Source organism: Crocuta crocuta, unplaced genomic scaffold (genome assembly GCF_008692635.1).
Source record: "Crocuta crocuta isolate KB4526 unplaced genomic scaffold, BGI_CrCroc_1.0 scaffold243, whole genome shotgun sequence".
Lineage (NCBI taxonomy): Eukaryota > Metazoa > Chordata > Mammalia > Carnivora > Hyaenidae > Crocuta > Crocuta crocuta.
The window spans coordinates 4,007,422-4,020,201 of record NW_027529596.1 but is presented as its reverse complement, the minus strand read 5'-3'; the positions used below and the strand labels follow the sequence as shown (position 1 = coordinate 4,020,201).

The 12,780-nt window shown below is 40.4% G+C and overlaps 1 protein-coding gene across 1 annotated transcript in view; it reads left to right on the top strand.

Moving 5' to 3' along the window:
- The window catches only part of FH (fumarate hydratase), a 22,429-nt gene extending 21,286 nt beyond the window's left edge, over window positions 1–1,143 (top strand). Inside the window, exon 9 of the mRNA XM_077761800.1 lies at window positions 779–1,143. Coding sequence (XP_077617926.1) covers window positions 779–921 — 143 coding nt within the window. The 3' untranslated portion in view covers window positions 922–1,143. The remainder of the gene's footprint in view (window positions 1–778) is intronic.
- Window positions 1,144–12,780: the final 11,637 nt, after the last annotated feature.

Sequence of the window (12,780 nt, the reverse complement as noted above, 5' to 3'; positions counted from 1 at the left end):
CCCCCCCCCGGCTCCTGCCAAGCCAGTCCCTGCAGCTCCCGTGCAGGGTGCTGTGTGCTGGGGCGCAGGCAGTTAGCTGCTTATGCTGTGGTACAGACATCACTTCTGGTTCATCATGTTAGAAGCAGCGCGTATTTCTACTGCTCAGATGTATATTTTCCTGTCTTGGTGCTGTATTGTTTTCTTTTTCTTCCCCCCTGAGAAATGCCTGAGTTATTCTTTGGTGATAATAATGTTTTGATCATTTAAAAATTATTGCACATTATGTGTACAGTAACGGGTGGCTCAGTCGGTTAAGTGTCCGACTCTCAATCTCAGCTCAGGTTTGTGGGTTTGAGCCCCATGTCAGGCTCCGTGCTGGCAGTGCAGAGCCTGCTTGGGATTCTCTCTTTCTGCCCCTCCCCCACTCACATACTCTCTCTCTCTCTCTCTCTCTCATAATAAACTTTAAAAAAATAAAAGATAAGAATTTTATACACTAGCATTCAGTCAGAGAGCTACACAGGGGACCCCAAAGGCTATTGACATTGCCAACTGCAGTTAGTAACAAATCTCTTGCTCAAAGTGAGGTATGCTGAAGTCTGTATTACTTAAGAAAAGTAAAGGTTTTATTCTATATCAAAAATAACTCCGAAGATGACCACTCTTAAATATTTTTAAGATGAAAAATGTTATTTAGAGATCAGTACCTCAGTATCAAGTAAATAATGATTATCTTCTGCTTTAGAAAACCAGATTTCACTACTGACTCCTGCATTGCCTGTTTCTTTCTCTTCAGGGTATGACAAGGCGGCAAAGATTGCGAAGACCGCGCACAAGAATGGATCAACCTTAAAGGCAACAGCCATTGAGCTTGGCTATCTCACCGCAGAGCAGTTTGATGAGTGGGTAAAACCTAAGGATATGCTGGGTCCAAAGTAATTTAAATGATTTTATAATAAAAATGTTCTACAAAATAAAAAATAATGAAAAAGACTCCTTATATTCCTTAAACAAAAATGGATGAATGTGAAAGGAAGCTGCTCCTGAACTTGATTGCGTCTAGCAGAGCACTTGGGTCAGTGTGTAAAACCCCGGGGTGTTCTGGGTCCAAAGTGGATTTGAAAAGTGTAAAATGAAATAATTAAATTGTATGAAATTAAACAGACTCATTTCTCTTTTATGTTAACTGATTGTATTATAGTTGAGTCTCATTTTCTGAATGTGTGTTTACTGCTTCATGTATTTTGTAAAACAGCCATATCAGTTTTTAAAGACTTAATTTTTTTAGCTGGTGCTGTTTACAATTCCCCTGCAGCAAAAAAGTACTTGTTATCTTATTCCTAAATCACACACTTAGACATCTTCTGTTTTCCTGTGATTTGGGAGCATAAGAACTGAGTTCCGGGCCTTCTGTGTGGGGTGTCAGTGTCTGTGTGTACGGATACTCATGTGCATACATGTATCTGTTAGGAAGTAGGGCAGGTTAAGAAACTGGGCACGTGTATTTTATGTGCTGGTTACACACACACTCCCTCCCTCCTTCCTGGCCTTAATTGAATTATCACAGAAAGGCTCTAGACTGTGGGTAAGGAATTCTAGGATGTGGGTTAGAAAGGACCAGGGCTCAGTTCTAGGGAGATGCAGGCCAGATTGATGCGGGTTCAGCTTCTAAGCCTGAAGCGAAAGGTGCTACGTAGCACAATCAGCCTCCATTGTGGAGGGAGTTGAGCGGTTAGTTTTGTTCTTTGTTGCGCTTCCTCTCCTGATAAATAACAGGATCATGGAGCACAGCCCCACTGGCTAAAGTATCTCATCTGTACAGCATCCCCTCTATCAAGTATGCTTTTCACTTACCCCTGGTATTTATTCCTGGAAAACTGGCCATCAACACCCACTCCCTGTGGTATTTAGATGTATATAGCATGTAAAACTGTAAAAGTTATAGCAACATTGTGATGAAAGGTGAGACTATATTCTTGTAATTGATCTCCAGCTTGAGTGGACACTTTTTTTTTTTACTCTAAAAATGGTTTCAAAGCTTTTTTCATGCAACCGTGGAACCTACAGGGTCTACTTTTCAGCCCATCAGTGCCTGTTTCTGCCAGTGTTCTTCACAGGGTGATGGTGCGGTGCTTGTGCCGTTTTCTTTAAAGCAAAGCACCCATTCTTGTCTATTTTTGAAAAAAAAGTTTTTACTAGAAAAAATAAATTGCTTAGCAGTGCCTGAAAGCCAGCAACCCAACGGGTGACTGATCTGTAGTTGTGGAGCTTTGTGGATGTTGGGCATTGTGGCTTAGCAGGCATCCTCTGTCCAGTCAGTCATTTGACGGCTCAGCTGGAGACATAACCAGTTCCGTTAACGAGGACCACAGCAGAGTTCCCGGCCTCTGTCCACACACACCTGTCTGCTGGACCTTGGGAGGTGACCGCCTTCTGCTTTATGATGTAACCCTAAGGAAGGCTTTCAGAGTTCCCTGGTGAACGGTTGTTCTGAAGGTCGACTTCAGTGTTTTTACACTGGAGCAGTTTTGTCCAGATACTGACGTTGGGCAATATCCAGAGACCTTTTTGGTTCTGATTGAAGCATGGGTGCTGCTGGCCCCTAGTGGGTGGAGGCCAGAGATGCTGAACATCCTATAAATGCACAGGGTGGGCCCTAACACGAAGTATATTCCAGGCCAAGATGTCGGTAATGCTGAGACTGAAGAACTCAAACACGTTCTCTCTGGGGGTGCTTACTCAGTTAGGCTTCGCTACTTGCGTATGTATGGCGTGCTGGGGTTTCAGTGACTTGGCAAACTGAAACCATGAGGTGTCTAAAATGTCTTCAATGTGAACATGAGCAGGAAGGTGCTCGTGAAACGTGCAATCCAAGCGCAGGTGCTTGTGCTTGCAGTGAGCCATTCCCAGCACGAAGATTTGTGCTGCATAAACCTGACGAGGGGCAAGGACTGGCAAACGTGGCAGGTAAGTGTGTTTAAAATGGACACACAAACAATCCGTGGGTTGTGCACATGTGATTGTGAAGAAGCCTGTAAAACGACAAAGGGCTTTCTTGAGAAACTAATTTCCGGGGAAGAAAGTCATGGGATTCATGATCTGCTTGGAACTACTACCAACTTGACCCACAGAAGCATCAGGGAAATTCAGTCACAGGCCACATTTGATCATTTAATAAACTAACTTGGTTGACAGAAGAATATATATGTATTCACAAAGCTTTAGGAAAATATACGCAAACATTTTAAAGACCATGTTCTTGACTATGGCTGTATTAGGCCTCTTTCATTTCTTCATTTGTGCTTTTGATTTATAACTACAGCACAAGGAATCTGGAGGACACAAATCTAATACATGTTTTGAAAGACCCAAGCTTACAACTGGCAACCTAGGATGAATTTGGTGNTCAGTCACAGGCCACATTTGATCATTTAATAAACTAACTTGGTTGACAGAAGAATATATTTGTATTCACAAAGCTTTAGGAAAATATACGCAAACATTTTAAAGACCATGTTCTTGACTATGGCTGTATTAGGCCTCTTTCATTTCTTCATTTGTGCTTTTGATTTATAACTACAGCAGCAAGGAATCTGGAGGACACAAATCTAATACATGTTTTGAAAGACACAAGCTTACAACTGGCAACCTAGAATGAATTTGGTGGTGGGGATTAAGAGGTACAAACTTCCCGTTAGAAATAAGTTATGAGAATGCAGTATGCAGCATAGGGAATATAGTCAGTATTTTAATAGCTTTGTATGGTGACAGATGAGCATTTTGGAGCATTTTGCAATGTGTGAAAACATCTAATCATTACATACACCTGAAACCAAGAGGCTATTGCATGTCAATTATGCTTTGATAATTTTTTTAAACTTTGGAAGAAAAGCTCTTAATTGCATACAGTGTCATAAAAAGAGGGTTTTTTAAAGCAAGTTTATTAAGTTTGCATTCAGTAACTGGCTTTTGAGCGACTGATCTCATGCTGCCTCTACCTGCAGTTCGGGTGAGGAGAAGGAAGCTGCTGATTCTTGGCCATTTGTGATGTCAAGAGGCAGAGCACTGAGGTCATGCAACACTGTGTCAAGGCCAACAGCTGAGGCCACCTGTTGGTATCTTATCATCCTGGAGACCTCTGCTGACACTGCACCCTGAACTTCAGGGTTTTCTCCCAAAGACTGACGACGGGTCCCCAGCTACAGCTCAGTTTGCTAAGATGGACACCCAAAGAGCTCAGTGGTGGCCAAACGTCTCCATCCGGAAGCCTCTGGAATGAGAAGTCCATGGTATGGAAGGGTGGGAGAGAATGAAGGTTTCCTAATGCCAAACATTACACTCTAACGAATGAGCCTCCTCTTTAAGAATCTGTGGTCAAGGGGCGCCTGGGTGGCTCAGTCAGCTGAGCATCTGACTTTGGCTCAGGTCATGATTTCCAGTTCCCACTGTGCACTGACGGCGCAGAGCCTGCTTGGGATTATCTCTCCCCCCCCTCTCTGCCCCTTGCCTGCTTGCTCTCGCTCGCTCTCAAAATAAATAAACTTAAAAAAAAAAAGAGGAAGGATTTGTAAAAAGTAAAAAAAGAATCTGTGGTCAAGCGTGTTCATTTTGCCTCAGTCCGATGAGACAGGAATTCACACTTCACAAGAGCTGCATGTTTTCATCAGTAACTCAGGGCTATTTATCACATCAAATGTAAAGGCAGACGTGAAATGTGAAGCTGTATGGAGAATGGCCAGGCAAGAAACAGAAGGAAAATGAGAGGTAAGCACTGAAGGAAATAGATGTGGGCATGGAGGCTAATTGGAGTGGCCCGTACTCTAGATACTTGGAGGAAGAGGAGGAGAAAGCAGGTGGGTCTGGTGGAGTTCAGTTCCACCTCTGCTGCCTCCTAAGGAGCTTTCTGGCCACAACTTGAGATCTGTACGCCCATCACCTTATCCTTAAAATGGAGCTGTTGATACATCTTCATACTTATATCCCCAAGTTCATGCAAGTACATAAAGTACCCAGCACAATGCCCGGTGCAGTTAGCCTCTCTGTTTCATTCCCTGAAGACAGTGGACAAAATTGCCAAATACTGAACAGAGTTTTTAAAAATGAGACAGGTGAAGTTGGATTCGGCCATTTTTTCCCTTCAGGAGTGTCCAGCTGTGAGATTTATCATCCAAGCTGGAGCACTTTGTAGAATTAAAGGAGGCCATCAAATAATTAAAATTATACAGCTTTTGAAATGTTTATGGACCACTTATTTTTATCATATTGGTGGTCCTACAAATAGTGCTACTCAGAAGCTCATTTCAAAAATAGAATTCTCTCCAAAATAATAACACATATGTATGTGTATGTACATTAAAAAGCAAAATTTTAAACAATTCCACTGATGAACTTTGTTCATTTTTCTGCTGGTTTTTTGTGTCTCCATATGAACTTGAATGAGCTTTGTACATATCAAGTTGATTGACTCTTTGACATATTTCATGTAGATATTTTCTCCCAGTTTTACTTAATGCCCAGTAGCTGAGTTTCTGAATGTTCGGTGTGCAGGAAGTCCATCTACTTTCCTCTTAGTCTCTTTTGAGATATTTGGAACAACAAAAAAAGACAGGGCTGTAGTTTGAGAGATAAGAGAGTTTGAGAGACAAATGAGACAAAGTTAACTCTCTTCCAGCCAAAGATTCGCCCGCAGGATTTTAATTCCGTACTGCGTGCTGAAATGCTGAAAAACCACCACGCAGGTTTCTGTGGCTCAAACCAGATTGGTTGTATTGCGTTAACCAGGTTCTATTCACTGCACAGGGCTTCTCTAAATAAGACCTGTATGTTCTTACGATCATCAGACCAACAGCAAGGAGGATGGAAATAGTCATCTTCTCACAACAGTAGCTCAAAATGTGTTAATTCTAATTAAATCTATTCCAAACACATTTCACGGTTTTTACAAGGTGAGAAGTGCCTTGCAAGCAAATAACTCAGCAGAGGATTGGTGTGTGTGTGTGTGTGTGTGTGTGTGTGTGTGTGTGTGTGTTTAATTATTGAAGCATTAATCAAGAAAATTAACAATATAAGTTCTGAATTCTTGGTTTTGGATTATATAATTACATATGATCCTATTTGATGTATAAACTGACATAGGTCTAAACAGGTTTAGATTCACACATTGTAGTCATTTTTAGAGGGGTGCTGGGTGTTTAAACTGACCACATTTTTTATACTAAAGAATCTTAAATAGGGTGAATTTTCATTTTACTGAGATAAGAGGTTGATGAACTGAATTCTGATTGTAATAATCTTTGGTCATATTTATACTGTAATTATTGAGATTCAATTTATTGAACATATTTTCTGGCATCAATTTTTTTTTTTGAGAGAGAGAGGGAGAGAGAGTGGGAGAGAGAGGTGCAGAGAGAGAGAGAGGGAGGAAGGGGGAGGGAGAGAGAGAGTCTCAAGCCGGCTCCACATTCAGCACAGAGCCTGACTCAGGGCTCCACCTCGCAATCAAGAGTCAGACGCTCAACCACTGAGCCACCCAGGAGCCCCAACCAAAATGTAAGTTTTGATTACAGCATTTATCTCGTATATCACATTACAAATATGTTTGAACAAAAAGCAACTATAACAATTTTCCTCACCTGGCTGGTGGCGGGAAGGGCAGCATATTAGAATCTCTGGCAACTCCTAAAAATTATCAGTGTCTTGCTCCATCCCTCATGAATTACATCAGAATGTGTGAGGAATGATTCTAGGCATTGGCATTTTTAAATGAAAACTTCCCAGGTGATTTTTATGTATCACCAGGGCTAGGGACCACCAATTTGTATAACACAATGATAGTTTTTCAATATATAAATAAGCAATTAATTGTATTCCAGAAAAAATGAAAATTATTAGTATGTCTAATAAATGCACCTTGTCCTATTCATGTTGTAAAGCTGTTTAAATTATCTGGCAAGATTTTGCATGACCAATCACTGTTGTTCTCGTAAATTCTCCAGTTACTTCTTTATTTCCTCAAATCTTAAAGGCACACTAATTATTAAGAGATAAAATTTCATGGCCATTTTATCTTAATGATTAAACATTTTTCTCTTCTTTTTAAAAAAAATTTTTAACGTTTATTTATTTTTGAGACAGAGAGAGACAGCATGAGCAGGGGAGGGTCAGAGAGAGAGGGAGACACAGAATCCGAAACAGGCTCCAGGCTCTGAGCTGTCAGCACAGAGCCCGACGCGGGGCTCGAACCCACAAACCGCGAGATCATGACCTGAGCCGAAGTCGGATGCTCAACCGACTAAGCTCCCCAGGTGCCCCGATTAAACATTTTTCAAAAGCAGTTTTTCTATATTACTAACAGCCTTGTGATTAGAATAGTGAGGTCATAGTTTTTTGGAGTTTTTTGATATTTTTCTCCAAATAAGAAGGACTCCCCCCTCCCAGACTCCCACACTTAGTATGTACTGTCTATGGTTATTCTGATTTTAACTTAAGCAATATTTGTCTTTATACTTTCATAATTGTTAGATGTGATTTTATTGACGTTCCTCACCTTGGCTTTCAATACTCCCCAATCATAAATGAACATGTATTCCAGAAGATCGTCCTAACTTTACAGGCACAAGAGCTAAAAACACAGTAAATATACCACATAATCTTTTCCCCTTCTGTATAATTCTCCTTGTCACGGGATAGATATGAGATAGGGAAACGGAAAGACTCCATAAAAATCTGCTTTTGGCTCCTTCTTCTGCCTCTGTTCTTTCTAGGACCTGCACCCCAATCTCACATTTGTCTTGCGCTGTCCTCCTTATACGGTCAAGGAGTTAAGGATTTGCACCTGGGTGGCTCAGTTGCTTAAAGTGATCAGCTCTTGGTTTCAGCCCAGACATGATCTCATAGTTGTGGGTCCAAGCCCTGTGTCGGGCTCTGTGCTGACGGCACGGAGCCTACTTCGGGCGCTCCCTATCCCTCCCTCCCTGCCCCTTCCCTGCTGACTAGCTCTCTCTCTCTCTCTCAAAATAAATAATAAGTAAGCACTAAAAGAGTTACGATTTCATTAGGGTCTTCCAGCACACTAGATAACTTCTAAGGAAGGGCTGGATGAGCATGACCGAATGAAGCCACCTTGTGTGTATTCCAGACCCCAGTGCTGGATATCTCGGTGCCCAGACCCCCAGATCCAAGGAATAAGTGACATGTGGAGGACACTTGCACCTTGTCCTTGTTCTGAGCGGCTCCTGGGTGCCTGTGCGGACACGTACACCAGGCCGTGTTCCTCAACAAGAACCCAGATCGCAAGCAAAGACCAGACTTGGTCTCCCTTCCCTTCTGAGTATCCCAGAGACTCTGTCTCTATCTGCTCTCTCTCTATACCCTCAACAAACTCTGCTCTCACTTCCTGTCGCTCACGTTTGATTTCTATCTTGTGTGTAACCAGGGACCCTCTCGGCTGGCCCTGCCTGGCCCCTCGGGGTCCTCCGACCCAGCCTGCCTACATCTGCAACAGTCAAACCTGAGCTAAACCCAGGGTATTTGTGTCTAGGCTGCTTCGGGTAAATCATGGCACTTTTTAATTTCAATGTTTTGAACGGAAAATTGAATCAAATCCTGCTTGTCATGCAACTTCAGTTCATTTTCCAGCTATTTCCTTAAAATCCTAGTGTTCGCCTCACTGACCACCGCTATTTTCATGTCCTTTTTTATTAGGCTTTTTATTTTGAACTATTTTAGACGTACAGAAAAGTTGGGAAAATAATATTAAAAGTTCCTTTACAGCTTTCAACCTGTTTCCCCTACAAAACCACAGTACGGTGCTCAAGACCAGGAAGTTAACTTTGGCACAATATTATTAATAAGCTATAGTCTTGTTCTCAAATGTCGCCATATGCCCCACTATTATCCCTCATCTGTTCCAGGATCCTGTCTGATGTCCCAAATTGCATTTAGTTGTTAATCCTTCTTAGTCTTTTCCAGTCTGTATCCATTTCTCACACTTTTCTCATCTTTTATGACCTTGATACCTGGAAAGAGTGTAGACCAGTTATTTTATAGAATGTTCCTCCATTGGGTTCTTCTGATATTGTCTCATGGTTGCAATGAAATTAGCCATTTTTTACATGAATAGAACAGAAACGATGTGGTCTTCTCAGTGCATCATGCCAAGAGGCCCATGATGTGTATGTCTTACTACCAATGCTGTCTACCAGGATCACTCTGGTTAAGTTTATGGCTGTCACTGGCTTCTCTACCATAAAGTTACTGCCTCTCCCTTTGCAGTTACTATCTGGGGGAGATATGTCAAAACTATGCAAATCCTATTTCCTCTCAAACTTTCACCCACCAATTTTTGCATCCATGATGGATCTTATCTGCAACATTTATTATGGTGTCATATTATATGGTGGCATAGAGAATCTTAGTAATGATTCTCTATTGTTGTTTCACTTTTAACTTTAAAAAAAAATTTTTAAATACAAGATAGTTAACATATAGTGTAATAATGACTTTAGGAATAGAAGTTAGTGATTCATCACTTACATATCACACCCAGTGCTCATCCCAACAAGTCCCCTCCTTAATGCCCCTTGCCCATTTAGCCCACTCCCCATCCAACACCCTGCCAACAATCCACAATTTATTCTCTATATTTAAGTCTTTTATGGTCTGTCTCCCTCACTGTTTTTATATTATTTTTGCTTCCCTTCCCCTATGTTAATCTGTTTTGTTTCTTAAATTCCACACATGAGTGAAATCATATGATATTTGTCTTTCTCTGACTGACTTATTTAGCTTAATATAATACCCTCCATCCACATAGTTGCAAATGGCAAGATTTCATTCTTTTTGATTGCCAAGTAATATTCCAGTGTGTGTGTGTGTGTGTGTGTGTGTGTGTGTGTGTGTGTACACACATCTTCTTTACCCATTCATCCATTGATGGACATTTGGGCTCTTTCCATACTGTGGCTATTGTCGATAATGCTGCTATAAATATTGGAGTACATGTGACCTTTGAAACAGCACATCTGTATCCTTTAGATAAATACCTAGTAGTTCAATTGCTGGGTGGTAGAGTAGTCCTATTTTTAACTTTTGGAGGAACCTCCATACTGTTTTCCGGAGTGGCTGCACTGGTTTGCATTCTCCCCAGCAGCACAAAAAGGATCTTCTTTCTTCACATCCTCGCCAACATGTTGTTGCCTGAGTTGTTAATTTTAGCCATTCTGACAGGTGAGAGGTGGTATCTCATTGTGATTTTGATTTGTATTTCCCTGATGATGAGTGATCTTGAGCATCTTTTCATGTGTCTGTTAACCATCTGGATGTCTTTTCTGGAGAAGTGTCTATTCATGTCTTCTGCTCTTTTCTTAAGTGAGCTATTTCTTTTTGGGTGTTGAGTTTGATAAGTTCCTTATATTTTTTGGATAGTAACCCTATATCTGTTGTTTGCAAAGCTCTTTTCCCATTCTGTTGGTTGCCTTTTAGTTTTGTTTATTGTTTCCTTCACTGTGCAGAAGTTTTTATCTTGATGAGGTCCCTATAGTTGAGTTTTGCTTTTGTTTCCCTTATCTCTGGAGACAGGTCAAGTAAGAAGTTGCTGTGGTCAAGGTCAAAGAGGTTGTGGCCTGTTTTCTCCTCTACGATTTCCCCCCATTTTGAGTTTATTTTTGTGGATGATGTAAGAAAGTGGTCCAGGTTTATTCTTCTGCATGTCGTTGTCCAGTTTCCACAGCACTATTTGCTGAAGAGCCTGTCTTTTTCTCATTGGATATTCTTTCCTGCTTTGTCAAAGATTAGTTGGCCATATGTTTGTGCGTCCATTTCAGGGTTCTCAATTCTGTTCCATTGATCTATGTCTCTGTTTTTGTAACATACTGTCTTAATGACTACAGCTTAAGTCCAGGATTGTGATGACTCCAGCTTTGGTTTCCTTTTTCAGGATTGCTTTGGCTATTAGTGGTCTTATCTGATTCCATACAAATTTTGGTGTTGTTTGTTCTAGTTCTGTGAAGAATGCTGGTGTTATTTTGATAGGGATTGCATTGAATAGGTAGATTGCTTTGGGTAGTATTGACATTTTAACAGTATTTGTTCTTCTGATCCATGAGCATGGAATGCTTTTCCATTTTTTGGTGTCATCAATTTCTTTCATAAGCTTTCAATAGTTTTTAGCGTGTAGCTTTTTACACACGGTTTGGTTAGGTTTATTCCTAGGTATTTTATGTTTTTTTCCTCGATATTTTCTGGTTTTTGGTGCAATTGTAAGTGGAATCAATTCCTTGATTTCTCTTTCTGATTCTTCAACATTGGTGTAAAGAAATGCAACCGATTTGTACTTGATTTTATATCCTACAACTTTGATGAATTCATGTATTAGTTCTAGTAGTTTTTTTGGTGGAGTCTTTTGGGTTTTCCACGTAAAGTATTGTGTCATCTGCGAAGAGTGAAAATTTGGCTTCCTCCTTACCACTTTGGATTCCTTTTACTCCTTTGTGTTGTCTGATTTCTGAGGCTAGGACTTCCAACAATATCTCGAATAACAGTGGTGAGAGTCGACATCCTTGTTGTGTTCCTGACCTTAGAACGTTTTTCCCCATTGAGGATGATATTAGTAGTGGGTCTTTTGTAAATGGCATTTATGATCTTGAGGTATGATCCTTCTATTCCTACTTTCTTGAGGATTTTTATCAAGAAAGAATGCTGTATTTTGTCAAATTCATTTTCTGCATCTTTGAGAGGATCATGTGGTTCTATCCTTTCTTTTATTAATGTGATGTATCACATTGATTGATTTGTAGATATTGAACCCGCCTTGCATCCCAGCAATAATGATCCCCACTTGATCATGGTGAGTAATTCTTTTAAGGTATTGTTGGATCTGGTTTGCTAGTATCTTGTTAAGAATTTTTTCATCCATATTCATCAGGGAAATTGGCCTGTGGTTATCTCTTTTAGTGGGGTCTTTGTCTGGTTTTGGAATCAAGGTAATGCTGACCTTGTAGAATAAGTTTGGAAGTTTTCCTTCCATTTCTATTTTTTGGAACAGCTTCAAAAGAATAGGTGTTAACTCTTCTTTAAATGTTTGATAGAATTCTCCTGGAAAGCCATCTGGCCCTGGACTGTTGTTTGTTGGGAGAGATTTTTTTATTACTGGTTCAATTTCTTTATTGGTTATAGGTCTGTTCAAATTTTCTATTGCTTACTGTTTCAGTTTTTGTAGTTTATATATTTTTAGGAATTTGTCCATTTCTTCCAGATTGCCCAATCTGTTGACGTATAATTGCTCATAATATTCTACTATTATTTGTATTGCTGCAGTGTGGATTGTGATCTCTCTTTCATTAATGATTTTATCTTTTGGGTCCTTTCCTTTTTTTTTTTTTTTAAATCAGTCTGACTAGGGATTTATCAGTTTCTTTGAAAGAATTAACCAGTTGTGGTTTCATTGATCTCTATCACTGTTTTTTTTTTTTTTTAATATTGAGAGAGAGAGTAAGTGGGGGAGTCGCAGAGAGAGAGGGAGACACAGAGTCTGCAGCAGGCTCCAGACTCCGAGCTGTTAGCACAGATGATGGCCTCTAATTCATGGACCACAAGATCATGGCCTGAGCCAAAGTTGGTCATGGAACCAAATGAGCCTCCCAAATGCCCCTATTTCCTGTTCTTTTTACAGCTCTTTTATGTGTAAGGTTACGTTGTGTATTTGAGACCTTTCTTTCTTCTTTAGGAAGGCCTGGATTGCTATATACTTCCCTCTTATGACCATACTTGCTGCATCCCAGAGGATTTGGGCTGTTGTTT